General features: G+C 39.8%; 1 protein-coding gene across 1 annotated transcript in view; it reads left to right on the top strand.

Annotated features, from left to right (window-relative positions):
- Positions 1 to 8,985: 8,985 nt before the first annotated feature.
- LOC132391328 (GRIP and coiled-coil domain-containing protein 2) overlaps positions 8,986 to 20,751 on the top strand; it is a 59,012-nt gene continuing 47,246 nt past the window's right edge. Inside the window, exons 1-4 of the mRNA XM_059964367.1 lie at positions 8,986 to 9,108; positions 15,109 to 15,165; positions 15,305 to 15,389; positions 19,574 to 19,641. Coding sequence (XP_059820350.1) covers positions 9,103 to 9,108; positions 15,109 to 15,165; positions 15,305 to 15,389; positions 19,574 to 19,641 — 216 coding nt within the window. The 5' untranslated portion in view covers positions 8,986 to 9,102. The remainder of the gene's footprint in view (positions 9,109 to 15,108; positions 15,166 to 15,304; positions 15,390 to 19,573; positions 19,642 to 20,751) is intronic.

The following is a 20,751-nucleotide window of genomic DNA, read 5'->3' as shown; positions in this document are numbered from 1 at the left end:
ACTGAAAAATTGGCAAACTACAGTACCAGCATGGCACCTAATCAATATAAAAACATGTAACAACAACCTGTGTACTGAACTCACCAGTATACAAGGAATATTTCCAAGTAGCCAACATCTGAACCATTCAAAAATAACTCATATGCAAAATTAACAAGCATAAATAGAATTGAGAGTCTTTCCCTTTTTTACTGTGAATTGGGCAGATATAGAAACATGACAAAGATGAATATATAAAAGGGATCATGATTCATCTTTTGGAAAAATGGAAGGAGAAAGTTAATTATTACAAAATAAAGGAAACCAAACCTGGAACATTAATTGTTTCTCTTTCCACAGGCTCTGCATGACCAGTCTCATTTCCAACATTTTCTGTTCATACTTCAGATTTCTAACGCCTACATTGCTTTGAAATCCTACACTATGAACATGAAAGAAAATAATTGATCACTCTATTAAAACTGTAGGCTTCAGCTACTCTACAAATGGAATGGCCATCTCCCCAGATATTTAAAAAGCTGATCTAGAGCTATCCCTAAATCATGGGCCAGAATCAAAGGTCTAATGAGTATCCCCATCATTGCAGTTTTACCAATATCTGTTAGATATGTGATCAATTCCAGCACAGTGTTTCTTTACAAATCCTGGTAGATTTTTAGGAAGGAAATGATCTCTTTATTACTTTGAACACACACTTCTCTGCGCATTCATTACACTCTAGTTTCATCTCTGGGCCCATTGATTCTACTCAAATTATACCTTATCCAGTCTTCATCTACCAGCCACTTCATGTACCTCAACTCATTGACTACCCTGCAATTTTTGGAGTATTCATCCTTTCTTTCCCATATCACCTTCTTCAATTATTCCACCTTAGTTAAATGCTTAGCTTTGCTTTGGTTTTAACTTCTAATGAAATACACATTCTTTATCAGCCTGCCTTTTTCTCTAACCATTACTGCCTTGCAGTATCTTCCATTTCTGTTCCACATGTGTTTTCAATATTTTTTCTTTTTAGGAAGAGAGCCAATTTTCTTTGCTTCCTAACTAATAACTTTCATTGCTTAATACTTGGCAGATTTGTTATAAAAGAACCTTTTGTCTTAAGGTTTCCATAAAATACAAAAAAAATTGTTTTCCTTCTCAACTTTATAAATCTATTGACAGTGGTTTCTTCTTGATCCACTGTGAACACCTGAACTGCAGGATTGGCTGTGATTGCCATGCATGTTAAAATTGTTCAAAGAACCAGAGTTAAGACTCATCCAAGATAAGTTTTTGTTTTTCCCTGATTTAGAATCCACAGTATGTGCACTGCACTACCTAGTGGTCAAACTCAGCACTAATGCAGTTACCATATAAGATATTTCAGCAACAGGCAGCTTTTTGAACAGCACCAGCTGACTTACCTTAGATAAAGCATCTTAAAGCAACACAGAGAAAATAAAACAGAAAGTTATACTTTGGCCCAGATCTACTCCAGCTCTTTTGAACACCTGTCCAACACTCCCATTCTTTCCCCATTTCCTTACAGTATTATCCCCTGCAAGTACTTATCCATACCTTTTAAATGTTAATTATTGCTTAATTTATTTTTCTCAACAGTTACTTTAAATTGGTTTAATTGACTTAAATCGGGTTGTTGAGCCGTTAGAACTTGAAAACAATTTTCCTTACTTACCTTCACACTGCCATCCATTTCTCTTTTTACATTTATTTGCATTCAAATGCAACTTCTCTGACCTGTCTTCACAACTGCAATCCCTCATTTCTGAAACCATGTTAAGTAAAACTTTCTGCACCCTCTCCCAAGTCCTCATGTCCCTCCTAATTTGTAATTAGTTGGACAAAATATTCCAGCTACAGGATACAATTGTTAATTGTTTGTGCAGTACTCTGTAATCTTCTATTTAGAAATCCTGGGATCACATAAACTTTATTAACTGTTATGTTTATCTGTTCCACTATTTTCAAAGACTTGTCCACATTTGTTCCCAGTTTGCTGTTTTCTTAATTATATCATTTAGTTGTCACTGATTTTGCTCATTCTTCCTATCACTTCACACTTTCCTGTGCTGTGCTTCCCCTTCTCTGCATTTATCCACTCCCCCAACCTAGATGTGTCTTTAATTATCTTCCATATAGTTCACTTTACACTCAGTGGCCACTTTATTTGGTATGGGGGTATCTAATAAAGTAGCCACTGTGTGTACGTTTGTGGTCTTCTGCTGCTGTAGCCCATCCACTTCAAGGTTTGACGTGTTGTTCATTCAGAGATGCCCTTTTGCACACCACCGTAGTAACACATGATTATTTGAGTTACTGTATCCTTCCTGTCAGCTTGAACCAGTTTGGCATTCTCCTCTGATCTCTCTCATTAACATGACATTTTTAGACAAAGAAGTGCTGCTCACTGGATTTTTTTTTTTGTTTTGTTTTTTGCACCATTCTCTTTAAACTCTAGAGACTATTGTGTGTGAAAATCCAGGACATCAGCAGTTTCAGAAATACTCAAACTACCTGTCTGGCACCAACAATCATTCCACAGTCAAAGACGCTTAGGTTACATTTCTTCCCTGTTCAGATATTTGATCTGAACCTCTTGACCATGTCTGCATGCACATGTTTTTATGCATTGCATTGCTGCCACATGATTTGCTCATTAGATATTTGCATTAACAAACAGGTGTACAGGTGTTTCTAATAAAGTGGCCACCAAGTATATCTTCAAACTAAAACAGCATATCCTAGTACAGAACCCTGGAGAATACTTCAGGACCTCAGCTTTTATTACCCACAACCAATCCACATTGAGAAGGTAATGGTGAGGCACCTTCTTAAATTGTAGTCCTTCTGGAGGAGGTAATTTCAAAATACTTTTGAACAAGCATACTTAGGGTTTAAACCCATTGAGATGAACCAGTGATATATTTCCACATCAAGAAGGTATGTGATTTGTAAGAGAAGATATAGATGTTGTTGTTCCCAATGTGACTGCTACCTGTGCCCTTCTTGATGATAAAGGCTGTGGGTTTCAAAGGCACTCTCAGGGGTAGTCAGCTTGAGTGACTCCAGTGAGGTCCTCCAGCCGAATATTTGTTCCTTCAGATTCCAGCATCTGCTGTCTCTTGTGTTTCCTTAACATTAATCTTGTCCCTTGCACTACTCGCAGGTTAATTTTCTACCTCCTAACTAACACTGGTGACAGGTTTGAGCTTGAAATCATGTAGCAATGCATCTTCATTATCTTTTCCTTCGCTGCCCGGTCATATGTCAATTCATGCCAGTCTATTATACAAGACAGATACATCACCCAGACAACTGTCTTTACCATCATTCATGTAACTGCACACTGTTGAAAAAAATCATTAAAATGTACCAAAGGCATTCAAACCACTTACAGAAATTGGAGTTAGAAAAAAATAATAAATTATTAGCTCTCTATCAGCTACTGTAGTTTCATGTTGCATTAGAACTTATTCAACTCCAGCATTAGCTGTTGTTTGATTTAACCTTTATCTCAAATGAGAACTTCCTTGAACATCAGATTTAATATAATCCAATTTATTAAAAAGTACAAATGGTACTTTTCTATTCTTATTGGATGGTGTACTAATCTACAATGACTTTATTTTCCTTTATCTCCACATTTTTAAAATGATTCCAATCTCTTACTTGAGGACAAACAGGTGCCTCACTGATCAAACTAAGTTTTTCTACGGTAACTGCCCATCTTCATAGGAACTCTGAAGGTGAAGGCAGTTGTCTGGATGCTGTATCTCTGTTGTATAATTGTCTGGGATAACTTGACATATGATTGGGCAGCGAAGGGAAAGTTAAATGTAATTCCTATAGACATTGATGGATCTGGGGTTGAGAGGGTGAACAGCTTTAAATTCCTTGGCATAAACATCACCGAGGATCTCACGTGGTCTGCACATTCCAGCTGTGTGGTGAAAAAGGCACAACAGTGCCTCTTTCAGCTGAGACGGTTGAAAAAGTTTGGTATGGCCCCCCCAAGTTCTAACAACTTCCTCCAGGGGCACAATTGAGAGCATCCTGACTGGCTGCATTACTGCCTGACATGGGAACTGTACTTCCATCAATCACAGGACTCTGCAGAGAGTGGTGTGGACAGCCCAGTGTATCTGTAGATGTGAGCTTCCCACTATTCAGGACATTTACAAAGATAGATGTGTAAAAAGGACCCGGAGGATCATTGGAGACCCCAGTCACCCCAACAACAAACTGTTCCAGCTGCTACCCCACCTGGGAAATGGTACCACAGCATAAAAGCCAAGACCAACAGGCTCCAGGACAGCTTCTTCCACCAGGCCATCAGACTGATTAATTCATGCTGACACAGCTGTATTTCTATGTTAGATTGACTATCCTATCAGACATAATATTTATTATAAATTACTATAATTGCACATTGCACATTTAGATGGAGACATAACATAAAGATTTTTACTCCTCATGTATATGAAGGATGTAAGTAATAAAGTCATTTCAATTCAATTATGAAGATACATTGCTACATGATTTCTATAATTACTCATAAAACTCAATGGTGAAGGCTTTTCCTCAGGGCAGAATCTGTCATAAAAGACCCTATTACCCAGGCCATGCTCTTTTCTCGATACTACCATTGGGCAGGAGGTACAGGAGCCTTAGGTCTCACAACAGGTTCAGGAACAATTATTACCCTACAGCCATCAAGGCTCCCAAACCATCGTGGATAACTTTATTCACCTCAACACTAAACTGACTTCATAACCTACAGATTCACTTTCAAGGACTCTACAACTCATGTTCTCAATATTATTTATTTACTTTTTTAAAAACTTATTATTGGCATGATTTGTTCTCTTTTGCACAATGGATGCTTGCCAGTTTCTGTATGTATAGTTTTTCATAAATTCTTTACTTTCTTGTAATTGTCAGCAAGAAAATTAATCTCAAGGCATTTTATGGTGACATAAACAGTTTCTACTTTGATAATAAATTTACTTTGAACTTTGAACCTCTATTAAAAGGTGCAGCTTTGAATGATCTTTGAGCCACAAGTCAGGGGTGTGAGGTAGTATGCTCTTTTTGCATGAGGGTTATGCTGCAAAACCACCTGCCAGTTCCCCTTCAGGCCATCATTCCCACATTGATGCTGAGTCTACATTCTGCAATACACTACCTAACAACTCTGAAGAAATATCTTCATCTCATGGACCACAGAAGTTCAAGATACTTCATCACTCCCCTCCCAAAACATGGATACTAAAAGATGGTCTTACTGTCATATCCATAGCCTGTAACTTAATTAAAATAAACCTGAAAAAGGAAATAAGAAACATGTAAAATACTTTGCCATTTTGTTATCATCTTTTTTATTTTTACTGTACTCTATCTTAAAATTCTCATGAGTGGAATGTAACCCAGTTATGTCTTGAAAATTTACCGTAGTAAAGGCAAGGATGAATATTTTTCATAAATTCTGAGAGGCTGGTTCAAAGTTCAAATTTCAAAGTAAATTTACTATTGAAGTTTCTATATACTACCATATATAACTTTGACATTCATTTTGGCAGGCATTTACAAGAAAAAAAGAAATATAATAGGGTCGATGAGAAACTATACATGAGCAGACAAAGGCTAACAGCCAATATGCAAAAGAATGCAAACCATGCAAATAGAAAATACAATACTGAGAATATAAATTGTAATGAGACCTTGTCAGTAAATCTGTAGATCATAGATATTTGATTGTACTGACAAATTGGAAGCTGTAAGTATTCAGCATTACTCTCAAATTCACGGTCTATTTCCAGTATTTTTTCCTTTTCCTAGATCATTCTATCTCAAACGCAGGCAGGAGACAACTATCCACTGAATCTCACAGCTATCTAGACTACACTTCTTCCCACCCCACCTCTTGGAAGAGCCCACTCTCTCTCATTTCCTCCATCTCCTGTGCTTCTGCTCTCATTCTTCCTCTTCAAACAGAACAGCGATGAAGATGCCCCAGTTCTTCCCAGTCCTTTCCTTTTTATACTAGTCATCTCCCCTCTCCAGGGTCTTGATCCAGGGTCTCAGCCCAAAACACAACACACTACACACACACACACTCTCTCTCTCTCTCTCTCTCTCTCTCTCTTCCTCCAGTTGTTTGCTTCTTCTGTAAATATCTGTTACTCTATCTTAGTAACAACATTAAATTAGCTCACATAGCATATTATAATCCTTAACTGTGCAATGTATGTTGGAAATCCTACCCCTGTTAGTGTATAGGAAGGAGATCTTGGTTTTCCTTGTCTTTCATATTACAAAATTGCAATGGCTTTCACCAGTTATTTCTGCTCTGCACCTTATATGCACTAGGAATTCTCACTTCTTGTTCTTTTTCCTCTCAGGCACTGAAATTATGGAAAGCTCTCTGCTATCCTGAGGAGAGGAAATCAACCTCAAGATTCACTGTCTTTTTCTCTCAAACTGGTGAGTACCAGCTTAGAGAAGCAATCTTCATTGGATGAATCCCTCATCATGAGCTATAGCAGGGAGATAAAATGCAACAGGTACCCAAAGTACAGTGTCAGCTGGGGGATGGTTTGTCTATTTGTTAACCACTTCTTTTTTTTATTCCACATTGTTCTGCAAGTGAATGAAATGTATAATTATGTTAAAGTGTTTATGTAATATGTATGCATGATCTGAAATAACAGTGTGTGAGGACATAGAGGAATGCACTAATGATATGTGTGACTTTTCAACAGGGACTGTGCTCTGCAAATGTCTTAGGCACATAAATATAGCAGTATGGCACAGTACTGCTGCCGCCAGTAAAGCAAATTTCATGACGTATTGATGCACCATCAATAACTCTCGGAGACGGGAGGCGAACGATAGGCTTTTATTAGCAGCAAGAGACCACGATTTGCAGCAAGAGACCGCCACACAACATCCTGAAGACTGAGGGAGGAGCAGTGCCTCCAACCGCCTTTATACAGGGGTCTGTGGGAGGAGCCACAGGAGCAGTCAGCAGAGGGGCGAGTCCAGACAGGTATATGTAGTTCACCACACGTATCTGAGTAATAATAAACCTGATTCTGATATTGGTCTCCAATGTGGACTGATAGCAGGAAGGGGGCAGAGAGAGGGGGAATCATGGTTGGGAAAAGAGGAAGAGTGAGGGGAAGGAGCGGGAAGCACCAGAGAGACATTCAGTAAGGATCAATAAACCAATTGTTTGGAATCAAGTGACCTTACCTGGTGTTTCAGGACTGTGTATGTCTACACCCATGCCACACCTCACCCTTGCCACTCCTTCTCTGCCATCTATCCCACACCCCTCTCACCGTGCTCCACCCTCACTACTCCCAGCATCCTTTGTTCCAGCCAGATTTACAAACTCATTCTCCACTCCACGTTGACAAGTACAGTACTGTGCAAAAGCTCTCAGCACCCTAGCTAGAGTATATATATATGTGCCCAAGACCTTTGCAGAGTGCTGTGTACGATTACTGGCAGTGTACTGGATTCAGCAGCAGCATGCAGTAATGGTGTGATTAGTGGGATCTGGTATTCGGAGATGAATTCACTGAGCTCACCAAATCTTGAGGAGAAATCAAGACTTCAGAATAAGACTCCTAGCATTTTCACTGTCTTTTATCAGGCAGAGATAGGAGAGTTTTTTTTTTCTGTATTTCTTCCTCCAAATCATTCAGCGCTGCTCTAAGGATATTGAAGTCTGTTCTTTCCCTTATGATCCCCTGCCCTCTACCAAACCACTTCTGGAATGGCTTCTACTGTACCCACATTTACTTCCCCTCTAAGAGCTGCAGGTTAACACTAAGCAGTGAAGGCTATCCTCAGTGACACTTGCCATTCATGAAACAACGGGCAAAGATAAGGTTTGTGTTGGATGCTTTAATTTCACTCAGCAGGCAGTACAGTATAAGTATTAACCCTTCCTTGAGCTAGAGGCATGAGGACCCACACTGCAAACCTTAATTATTGTCCAATTTAGTCTCCATTAACTCCCACCGAGCAAAGGCCTAATTTAGCAACACTGAGCACTTCTCAACTAAATTGTTTTTTCTAATTGTTTTCTTGTAAAATTTGTGTATAATTCATGCTTAATTTATGTGAATGCTGCGCTTAGGATACGTGCCTGTGTTGCTACTGCATATTTTCAATTGGATCTGTGCATAGGACAATAAGATCGATTTTGATGTAGCAAACTTCCTTCCTTTTACCTTCTCAGCCTACATTTGTGTTATTTGCAGTAGGATCGATATGACTATTGATTTAATTTTGGACAGGATAAATGACATGAAGGGTCTCACCTGCAATGTCGACTGTTTACCCTTTCCCATAGATGTTGCCTGGCCAGCTCAGTTCTCCCAGCGTTTTGTCTGTGACTCGTCTTTTTTAAGAATGAGGATCACTTTGTAGAATCTGAAAAATGCAGACCGGATCTCTCCAGGAACAAAACATAATCTGAAATTGTTTTAATAATGTAGCATGCTCTTTTTAACGTAACAACTTCAAAAAAAAAATCATGCAAGCTGTACAACTTGTAAAAAGCTAACAGCTCAAAAAGCAATGTATTAAGGAAAAAAACAAGAGGAAATCTGCAGATGCTGGAAATTCAAGCAACACACAAAATGCTGGTGGAACATAGCTGGCCAGGCTGCATCTATAGGGAGAAGGACTGACGACGTTTCGGGCCGAGACCCTTCGTCAGGCCTGCTGTGTTCCACCAGCATTTTGTGAGTGTTATCGAGGAAAAATGCGATCATAACCTCGGCTTAATCAGGGAAGAAAGTATTATTAGAGCTGTGCATGACAGTATTAACATTTCAGGTTATGTGATCAATGACCTTTCACCTGGACTATACCGCCGTACAGTGTTTTGCTGTCATTCCCCACGTGTACAATCACAGCACTGGGCCGCGCCCCCGTTGTCATGGTTCTCCTCACTTCCGGTCTCCGCTCCAGGCTTGCGACGTCATCAGGCACGCTGCCGGAAGAGCCTGAGCTCGGTCCGGGTCCGGGTCCGGGTTCTGGTCCAGGGGCCGAGTGGGGCCGGTACGTGGGCAGAGAACCATGGAGGTGAGTGTGGGGCTCCAGGCTCCGTCACTGTCCGGGCGGCCTTCTGCTGGAAGGGCCATTCGATTGTTTATCAACCAAGAGCATAAGCAAATCGATCACGAATACCGCGGCAAAACCTGCTCTACGGGCTTCTTTATTATTGGTATTAGATGTGACGTTTCAGTGTAGTATGCACTCATTCGGGCTACAACCACCGTAGCGAAGATGTAATTCCTAATGGTATCTGCGTCATCTGCGAGTAGGATGTTAGCAAGCACATCCTGGAGGAACTGAAGTGAATCTCAAACACAAGTGATTCTGTAGAGGCTGGATTCTGAATAGCACGCAAATTGTTGGAGGAACTCAGCAAGTCAAGCAGCATCTATGCAGCATATACTTCGGGCCCGAAACGCCGACTGTTTATTCCCCTCCATAGATGTTCCTGACTTGCTGAGTTCCTCCAACGCTTTGTGTGTATTGCAGAAATTAATTCATTTGGGAACAGCAATTGCCCCGATATTAAATGTGCTCTTTGATGTAGCTGCATCGCGGACTGCAATTTAAATGTTCTATTTAAAGGCTGAAGTACCTTTTCAACCTTATGAGTGAACCATTCATACACGTCTATATATGAGCAACAGTGCTTAACTAAAATATCCAACTTGCATAGAAACGGATTTTTACAGTCAGCGAGTAAGGAACATAGATGATTCTTCATTATGACACAAAGTTAAACACTGGTTGTTGCCTTTTGACATGAAGCTTGCTATGTTTTAGTAATATAATTCTCGTTTCATGTTATATTGGAGAATTATATTACTTACAGATAGTTAATGGCATGCCCCTAGAATGTACCAACAAATCTTAGTAAACAATTAATCAACAAATGCAGCAAATACCAGTTTGTTGTTGACTAAGGAAAGAATATTCTGATCCTGAAAGAATAATGATGTGGGAATTTATTCAAATTATATGTCTGCTTTTCTAACTGTGTAGTCCATCTGAAACATCTTGCTTGTAATATTTGTGGACCCCATTAATACTGCACTGAGTCGGCTAATATTCTGTAACTTGAATCTTAGAATCAGAATTGAACTCATGATTTTTTAAGAGTTTAAAAATTAGCCAAACCATCAATATAGGTGAATATATATATGAAAAGCATCTAAGTTCCCATTGCTTTCAATCTGTTTAATTTTATTAAAATAAAATGTCAAGTGTGTGATACTGGAATGGTGTAAAATTTGCTGGAGATACAAGTAAGCAATTTATGCCTCCATTAGCTCTTTCCCACTAGTGGCAAGGAAAGAAACAAAGCAAATTTTATCAGTTCCTTGTTTATATACATGCCATCATGTATTTCAAACTTGCCTCAAGAGAGAACATGATATTAAACAGTAAGTGAGATGGAGGATAATGCCTAAATGAACTAAAGTGTGATTACAAGTGCAGGGGAACCGAAAAGACCGCAGAGAGCGATGGACACAGCCCACTCGATCCCTGGCAACACCCTCCCCACCATCGAGCACTGGCACAAGCAGCATCCATCATCAAGAACCACCTCCATCCGGGCCACGCTCTCTCCTGACTAATGCCATCAGGCAGGAGGTGAAGAAGCCCTAGGTCCCACACCACCAAATTCAAGAATAGTTATTACTCTATGACTTCAGCCACCGCTGTTCTGTGCTGGTTTTATGAGCTATGGACTCACTTTCAAAGACTCTAGACCAGGGGTGTCAAACTCATCTTAGGTCACGGGCCGGATTGGGCAAAATGCAGCTTCATGCGGGCCGGATCAGTTGGGCGCGTGCAAACACAGCTTTCATTGCCTCCGTTTTTTCAGCCTGTTCTCATGTGTCTCAGTCTCTGCTATAACTACAAAGTGTTTCACTTCACAAATTCCATTTCTTATGAAGAAGACTGCTGAGCAAGCGTTATTTTTATGATTGATATTAACTTACAATCATAGGCTTCATATTGCCGGGCCATTAATAATTAAAATAATAGATCTATCTAAAATGATCTCGCGGGCCGGATATAATTGTACACCGGGCGGGATTTGGCCCTTGAGTTTGACACCTATGCTCTAGACAATTGATGCTTTCAGTATTTTTGCAGCAGAGGTTATCTTTTGCACATTGGTTGTTAGTCTTAAATACAAAGTATGCTGCAGATGCTGGGGTCAAAGCAACACGTACAGCAAGCTGGAGGACAGCATCCATGGAAACGAGCAGTCAGCGTTTCGGGCTGAGACCCTTTGTCAGGACTGAAGAGGGAGGGGGCAGGGGTGTAGTAGAGGAGGCCATGTATGGACATATCCATGCCAAGGGGCTGGAGACTACCCAGAGGGTATGATGAGGCCAAACTCAGGTTGGAGGAGCAACACCTCATGTACCATCTCGGTAGTCTCCAGCCCCTTGGCATGGACATTGAATTCTCCAACCTCCGGTAATTCCCTCCCTACTAGCTTCCTTCCCACCCTCCCCCCACCTTCTTTATAGGGCCCCTGCCCCCTCCCTCTTCAGTCCTGACGAAGGGTCTCGGCCTGAAACGTTGATTGCTCGTTTCCACTGATGCTGCCCAACCTGCTGAGTTCCTCCAATGGGTTGTTAGTCTTTGTCTGCTTATGTATAGTTTTCTTGTGTTTTTTTCCTGTAAACGCCTGTAAGAGAATTAATCTCAGGGTAATATATGGTAACATATCCATACTTTTAATAAATTTACTTTGAATTTTAAACATAGTCATCGCTAATCATTGATGGAAATTCAATCAACTATTATTTTGGCTTGCAAGTATAGTGGAACTTAAAATATATTAATGTAGCACTTTTAACATTTTTTAGTTAGTAACCTCTATAAAGAAGGCAGTTTAACTAAAATGCCATGTTTATGAGATGCTTCTCACTGACACTATTGCATGATTTTCAAAGACTACATTATATAGAGGAGTATAGTATACAGTACTTTTTTGTGTCTGATGCCAAGGCATATTTTGGGACTGTCAGGCCAACTTCAGGATTTGGGGTATACGCTAATGATTGGGCTTTTATCCTGGTCTGGTGAATGCACAAAAATGAACGTGTCCTGGTAAAAGTTTATAAAAGGAATGCTACAGAAGTGGTGTTCAGTTATTTAATGTTTCAGTAAAATAAAGATTTTAAATAAATAGTATCAAAGTGAAAAATGTTGCGGCCACAAATATATATATATATATTTTTAAACTGTCATTGCTTTCTTGTTGCATTGAAATCTAATTTACTCAATTGAAATCTTTTAAAATCCATCTGAGAATAGATGTTGTGCAAGAGTCCATTGTTAACTCGAGATATTTCCACAAATTTATTCCAAGTGTCCAGTGCACACTGAGCCCTATCGACATTCATGTGGATTTCCAAACCAAGTACTGAAAATGGGAACTGCACTTGAAAAGTGTGTTCTCGTGCATTGATTTAGGTCAGAGCATGTCGAAAAAAGAAAAAAATATTTACGTATTTAATGAGAATCCAAATCTGTTAGTGTAAGGTGGATTACAGTGCCTATAAGAAGCATTCACCCCCCTCCCAAAGTTTTCATATTTTCTTTTTTTACAACATCTCAGAAGATCTAATTCAGCTTTTTTGATGCTAATCAACAGGAAAAGTCATTTGTGTCCCTACAAAGTGATTTAAATTAATTACAAATATAAAACACAAAATAATTGATTGCATGAGTATTCATCCCCTTCAAGTCAGTATTTAGTAGATGCACCTTTGGCAGCAATTATAGCCTTGAGTCTCTGTGGCGACATCACTATCAACTTAGCACATCTGGAGACTGCAGTTTTCCCCATTCTTCTTTACAAAACTGCTCAAACTCTGTCAGCTTGCACAGGGATCGTGAGTGTACAGCTCTTTTCAAGTCCAGCCACAAATTCTCAATTGGATTGCGATCTGGACTCTGATTTGGCTACGCAGGACAACTTTGTTGTCTTTAAGCCATTCCTGTGTAGCTTTGGCTTTATGCTTGGGGTCATTGTCTTGCTGGAAAACAAATTTTCTCCCAAGTCACAGTTCTCTTGCAGACTGCATCAGGTTTTCCTCCAGGATTTCCCTGTATTCAGTTTACCCTCAATCTTCACAAGCCATCCAGGACCTGCTGCAGTGAAGCATCCTCACAGCATGATGCAGCCACCACCATGCTTCATGGTAGGGATGGTGTGTTTTTGATGACGTGTGGTTTTTGGTTTACGCCAAGCATAGCATTTAGACTGATGGCCAAAAAGCTCAATTTTGGTTTCATCAGACCATGGAACTTTCTTCCAGCTGACTTCAAAGTCTCCCACGTGTCTTCTGGTAAACTCTAGCTGAGATTTCATGTGAAGTTTTTTTCCCAACAGTGGCTTTCTTTTTGCCAGTTTCCCCTAAAGCTGCGACTGGTGAAGCACCCAGGCAACAGTTGTATGCACTGTCTTTCCCATTTCAACCACTGAAGCTTGTGACTCCTCCAGAGTTGTCAAAGGTCACTTGCTGGCCCCCTCACTTGCCCCCTTCTTGCATGGTGTCTCAGTTTTTAAAGACAACCTGCTCTAGGCAGGTTTACAGCTGTGCCATATTAGTTCCATTTCTTGATGATTGACCTAACTGTACTCCAACAGATATTCAGTGACTTGGAAATCTTCATGCATCCATCTCCTGACTTGTGCTTTTCAATAACCTTTTCAGCGAGTTGCTCAGAATATTCTTTTGTCTTTATGGAGTAGTTTTTGCCAGGATACTGACTCACCAGAGGTTAGACTTTCCAGATACAGGTGTATTTTTACTACAATCAATTGAAACACCTTCATTGCACATGGTGATCTCCGTTTAACTAATGTGACTTCTTAAACCAATTGGCTACACCAGTGATAATTTGGTGTGTCATATTAAAGGGTGTGAATAGTTATGCAATCAATTCCACGTCCCATTCCCATTCTGATATGTCTATCCATGGCCTCCTCTACTGTCAACATGAAGCCACACTCAGGTTGGAGGAACAACACCTTATATACTGGCTGGGTAGCCTCCAACCTGATGGCATGAATATGAGGTTCATGAACTAACTTCCGTTAATGCCCCTCCTCCCCTTCTTACCCCATCCCTGACATATTTAGTTGTTTGCCTGTTCTCCATCTCCCTCTGGTGCTCCCTCCCCCGCTTTCTTTCTCCTGAGGCCTCCTGTCCCATGATCCTTTCCCTTCTCCAGCTCTGTATCACTTTCGCCAATCACCATTCCAGCTCTTAGCTTCATCCCACCCCCTCCGGTCTACTCCTATCATTTTGCATTTCCCCCTCCCCCCTCTACTTTCAAATCTCTTACTATCTTTCCTTTCGGTTAGTCCTGACAAAGGGTCTCGGCCTGAAACGTCGACATCGCTTCTCCCTATAGATGCTGCCTAGCCTGCTGTGTTCCACCAGCATTTTGTGTGTGTTGCAATCAATTATGTTGTGTTCTTTTATTTGTAATTAATTTAGATCACTTTGTAGAGATTTGTTTTCACTTTGACATGAAACTTTTTTCTGTTGTTCAGTGTCAAAAAAAAACAAATCCACTGTGATTCAATGATGGAAAACGATAAAACACAAAAGCTTCCTGGGGGGGGGGGGGGGGTGAATAATTTTTATAGGTACTGTATTTGTTTTCGAATTTAATTGCCACTCTCCCACTGTCTAAACTAAGATGAAGTGCAAGTTTGCCGACTGTATCTGATAAGGTAGTGAAAGTTATTTAAAGAGAATGAAGCATTTTGTAGGATTGAGATTGATTACAGAATGGAAGTTAGAAATAATTTTCAAATAGTATTTGTATAGATTGAGAACTGCATTATGATAAATGGATTGAGGAGTTTGATTTCAGAGGTTAAATTTTGAATTGTTCTTTCAGCATTACCCAGCTATTCTTAACAGGTGAGGAAAATGTCAGGAACCGTGTGAATGCTGGTAACATATTTAAAGCAGCACTATCAGTGTTATAGGTGTTAAAAGCTCAGTTTATTTTTCTCAACAGGAGAGTGGTGTAGATGGTGCAGCATCGCCAGCAACAACTGGAACTGGAAAATCTAAGGTTTGATAAAAGGAAATCTTTTGAACCTTAACCACAGCAGTTTTTCAAAGCTGTTAAGCTTCTATATCTAAATATTCTTTGTAAAATAATATTGAAATGCATCAGGATCAAACTAATCCATGTTCTGTTGTATATGCAGCTGGACACTCTATCAAAGGATGACCTGATAAAATTTGCAAAGAAGCAGGTGGTGCTTCTACAGAAGACAAAGTCAATATGCACTGGTAATATGCTTTTGTGAAAGGATCCATAACACATCAACATGATGAAAATTGCTGTTTTTTGTACTTCCTGAATTGTGAATACCATCTAGTTAAGGAATTAACTGAAAAAAATTAATTTTGTTATTCTTAAAATTGTGTCTTTCTAATTACTTCATGTAACATGGATGCTGTCTTTTCAATAGTATACCTAGCTGCCATGTTGTATGATCGCCCAATCCATATGAGAAACAACAGTTTTGATGCTCTAACCTTGGAAACCTGTCCTTTAGTGTAAATTCATTTGCAGAGAATGGCATTCACATGTTGATTTCTAGAATTTCCATTACTAAAACTGTTGTAAAATTCCAATTCTAAAGTATAACTTTACTGTCCACATAACAAGTTAGTTTTGGCTATCTATGCCTAAAAGAATCAATGTATGGATTGATTTTTTTTCAAGCTGACTTCAGTCAATTTGCATTTTATCAGGCCCCTTTTAAAATTGTCCTGAAGTACTTCCCAGGAAGAGAGTCATTGACTATGATCATTCATCAAGACATTGATGTATTGCAAAACATAACATGCCAGGAGGTGCAACTAAATCCTTGGGCAAGGAACTAGTTATAAATAAGATATTTAAAGGAGTTGAGGGAGGCTTAAGTAAGTAGTGCACAACGTGTGCCTAAATGTCAAAAATCAGGAATTGTTATTTGTGGGGTACAAATGGTGGGGTGGCCTTTCAGTGCGTAAGATACATTTAGTAAAATGGTGAGTCCAAAGGCCATGGCTGTTGGGAAACTAGAAGACTTTAAGTACAGGAAGAAATTAAAGCTTAAGAAATGGAAGCAAGATTAGTTATGTGACCACTGAAATCTGCTCTGCCATTCAGTAAGATAATGGTTGTTCTATGATGCTTTCTTGCTATGCAACATTATACCTCAGTTAAAATCTATAATACTCAACTTGATATTTAATTACTGGTCATCCACAGTTCTCTTAGTATTGCAAATTCCTGAGATTCACAAACTCCCCTAAATGAAGAAATTGTTCCTCATCTCATCCTTAAATTCTGAAACTCGTATCCTCAATGAATTCATTCCAAGGTCGCCGACCCAAGGAGTCAACCTCCTAGAATTTACGCTGTCAATTCCTCTGAGAATCTTGTGTTCCAGTGCAATACTTCCCACTCTTCTAAACTCAAGACAGCATATTGAGCATCTGCCCATCCTACTTGACCTTTCCTCATGATATCACCACATCATCCCTGAAATCAGGTGAATCTGCCCCATGTCACTTGAAAAGGTTTCATTCCTGAGGCTGAGAATTTAAAATATCAGGCCCAGGGGAGGATAGAGATGATGATTGAGCAAGAATTGGTCTGTAATATAAAAAGTTTTGGGGACTTCATGGAGGATAAAAAGCTCGCGAGACATAGAAAAGCCTAATGGTGGCAACAGTAAGAGTTTTATTGATGTTCTAAAATGGGTGGAGGTAGAATTGACAGAAACAAGTATAAGGTTATATCTTAATGCTCTGAATCCCTTCCTGTGATCTTTTACAACTATACTTGCCAAATAAAGATGTAGGGGACCTTCCTTGCTGGTGTGACTTGTACATGACTGCAACAAAGAGGGTGAAGGGCAATAGGATGTCCAGTAGTGCACATCCCAAAATCATTACTAAAGGCTTTAAGAACTAGAAAGGCCCCAACTTCAATTGTCTAGGTTACTAAACTTTTCAAATTTATGAAATTTTAAATATAACTTGTATTCATACATTTAAGAAATATTAAACAAAAAAGTATATGTTAATACTTTCAAATGGGGCTTCAAAGTTCAAAGTTAAAATGTATTATCGAAGCATGTATGTCATGTACAACCTTGAGATTCATCTTGCAGGCACCCACATAAAGAAACCCAGTAGAATTCACTAAAAAACACACAAGATTGCCCCATATCCAATTTTCAAAAAAAGACAAATCACACAAATAGTTAAAAAAAATAAACTGTAACACTTAGAACATGAACTGCAGATTCCACAAGAGCGAGCCCACTGCTGTGGAGCTTGGTCAACACTGAGGCGAGTGAAGCCTGCCCAGGAGCCCTATGGCTGAAGGGTAACAACTGCTTCCAAACCTGATGGCGTGGATCCCAAGATTCCTGCATCTCCCACCTGACAGTAGTCGTGAGACTGATCAAATGAAGGCATGTGGCGCTGAACACCTGTTCATTTTCCTCAACACACACAAAGTGCTGGTGGAACACAGCAGGCCAGGCAGCATCTATAAGGAGAAGCACTGTTGACATTTCGGGCCGAGACCCTTCGTCAGGGGAAGCACTGATGGTGTTCAGTGAAAAGGTCTCCCAGTCTGCGTCAGGTCTCACCAATCCGTGGCCTATTATATATTGGTGAGACCCGATGCAGACTGGGAGACCATTTTGCTGAACACCTACACTCGGTCCGCCAGAGAAAGCAGGATCTCCCAGTGGCCACACATTTTAATTCCATGTCCCATTCCCATTTTGATATGTCTATCCATGGCCTCCTCTACTGTCAAAATGAATCCAAGCTCAGGTTGGAGGAACAACATCTTATATACCGGCTGGGTAGCCTCCAACCAGATGGCATGAAAATTGACTTCTCTAACTTCCGTTAATGCCCTTCCTCCCCTTCTTACCCCATCCCTGACATATTTAGTTGTTTGCCTGTTCTCCATCTCCTTCTGGTGCTTCCCCCCCCCCCCCACCCTTTCTTTCTCCCAGGCCTCCCATCCCATGATCCTTTCCTTTCTCCAGCTCTGTATCACTTTCGCCAATCACCTTTCCAGCTGTTAGCTTCATCCCACCCCCTTCGGTCTTCTATCATTTTGCATTTCCCCCCTCCCCCCAATTACTTCCAAATCTCTTACTATCTTTCTTTTCAGTTAGTCCTGACGAAGGGTCTCGGCCCAAAACATCGACAGTGCTTCTCCTTATAGATGCTGCGTGTCCTGCTGTGTTCCACCAGCATTTTGTGTGTTGGTTGAATTTCCAGCATCTGCAGATTTCCTCGTGTTTGTTTGTTCTCCTCTCTTGGTCTCAGCGATTTTAATCTTGCTCGACATGTTAATCATTGTAGAGTAATGGAACTGACCATGGATTCATCTTCCGCTATCAAGCGTTGATGCAGCGTCCACCCCCAGCAATAGCCATCCTGGCCGCACCTGCACTTTTGAAAGTAGTTTGCCAAATCCCTCAGGAGATCACTAAAATGCCAGAATGTTTTTGTTTCAAAAATACATTATTCAAAGAGAAATTACAGGCTGCACACTGCAGTGATCACAGTTCAGAGGAAGTATATGTACTAGAGTTCCTAGTAGCTTTGTGAGCTGTCAGCAAAACATCGCTGTTGGTCGCTGGTGCAATCTTGCATATGGAAGATATCTTGCCTATTCTAAAAGTAGAAGTAATTATTTATTTTTATAATTAGAAGTATTAAATTAAACTGAATTATCAAAAAAGTAGAACATTGCTGGAAGTGAATCACAGTTGTCCGCTGTTAAAAGCCAGGGAAGCTCATCAGTAAGAAGTTTTGCTTTGGATTCCGTGTGGACTTCAGCAATGACATCCTGAATGAATATATTTTGGAGTGCGGGCCAATTTCCTAATTTTAAGGAATGCAGGAATCCTGAATTTTTTTTCCAGTTAAATGGGTAAAACTTGCTAATTTTGTTTGCTGGGTCGTGGTGTTTGTGAGAGGCCTAAATATGCTCAGTTTTTCCTTCCCATTTTCTATATGAAGAAATTGCAACTGACCCAATACTACTAAATATATCATCAGTCTATGGACAGAGGTAGTGGTGATGGTAAGGGCAATGGTGGCATTGTGGAAATTGATTTGTCTTTTTGATATTGTTACAATGGAGCACCATGATTATGATTATGAATATAAAGAGATACAATTTGTTAGGCGTTATTGAATAGTAGGTTCCTTTTTGGTGTATCTGACCAGATCATACATTTCCTTAGCTCTACCAATTCAATCATCATGACATGACTGATTTCTGACATTTTCAATTCTTGCTAAATAATAATATTTTATTTTAAATAAAGCATTTTGTGTTTCAGTGTTTCTCATCCCATTAATATTTACTTATGGTTCAACCTTCTTGTGATATGTTATTATCTAACTAAGGTCTGTTTACAAATCTTGTATTATTATTTCAGAACTGGAAAATGAAATTGAACGGCTTAAGGCAAAACCATCTATTGAAGCTAATGATGCAGTTATCCAGGTAATGTTTAAAAAGCAGATTATTATAATAACATTCCTGTTTACGGGTTGTTCAAATGCACAGAATTGTAAATTGTGTCCTTCAGCAGATTTGATGATTAAATGACATTGCAATAACATAATTTTCAGGGTAATATAATCACGAACAAGAGAAAATCTGCAAATGCTGGAAATCCAAACAGCACACACGATACTGGAGGAACTCTGCAGGCCAGGCTGCATCTATGGAAAAAGTCACTGCCCAAAACGTCAACTAGACTTTTTTTCCATAGATGCTGCCTGTCCTGCTGAGCTCTTCCAGCATTTTGTGTGGGTTGTTTCAGGGTAACGTAATTTTACATTAGCTACTTCAGCTGAATAATGCACTGAAACATTTTGCTAAATATAATACTCCTACTGTAGTAAGAGGTGATCACACATTTTGAAGATCTTTTCATTGATAATTGCTTCGCTTCTTTTCAGCAGCTCTCTGTTAAGTTCAATCTGCCCAATGCTCATTTTTTCAGATATTTCCAAATCTGACACTTTATTGCTCCTTTAATTCCTAACTTCCCTGAAATGCCTGCGAAAAATGCTATGGACCTATTTCTTCCCATGAATCCACTAGGTAAAGGCTTAATATCAATCATCCAAGATAAACTAGCGGCCTTACAACAGGCCCCCATGGATAAAATCAAAATGGCCTGGGAGCAGGATTTATATATCTCCTTATCTGAGGAGAGCTGGGATTCAGTTCTCAAATTGGTTAACTCAACCTCTCTTTGTGCTCGCCAGTGCCTTTTACAGTTTAAGATTGTTCATAGAGCCCATATGTCTAAATCTAAACTATCTCGATTCTACCCTAGCGTTAGTCCGCTCTGTGATAAATGCAAGAGGGGCGTGGCCTCTCTCATCCATATGTACTGGTTCTGTCCTAGCTTGGAGAAATTCTGGAAAGATGTCTTCACTACGTTATCGTGTAATCTGAATCAGCACCTAGAACCAAACCCCTTAATTGCTCTGTTCGGTTTTTGGGGCGAGACAGATTTATGTCTGGGTCCGACCAAATGCCGAATATTATCCTTTGCCTCTCCCCTGGCTAGACGCTTGATCCTCCTCAGATGGAGAGATG

This window comes from Hypanus sabinus, chromosome 3 (genome assembly GCF_030144855.1).
Source record: "Hypanus sabinus isolate sHypSab1 chromosome 3, sHypSab1.hap1, whole genome shotgun sequence".
NCBI lineage: Eukaryota > Metazoa > Chordata > Chondrichthyes > Myliobatiformes > Dasyatidae > Hypanus > Hypanus sabinus.
The sequence above is the reverse complement of the archived record's forward strand: the minus strand, read 5'-3'. Positions and strand labels throughout refer to the sequence as shown.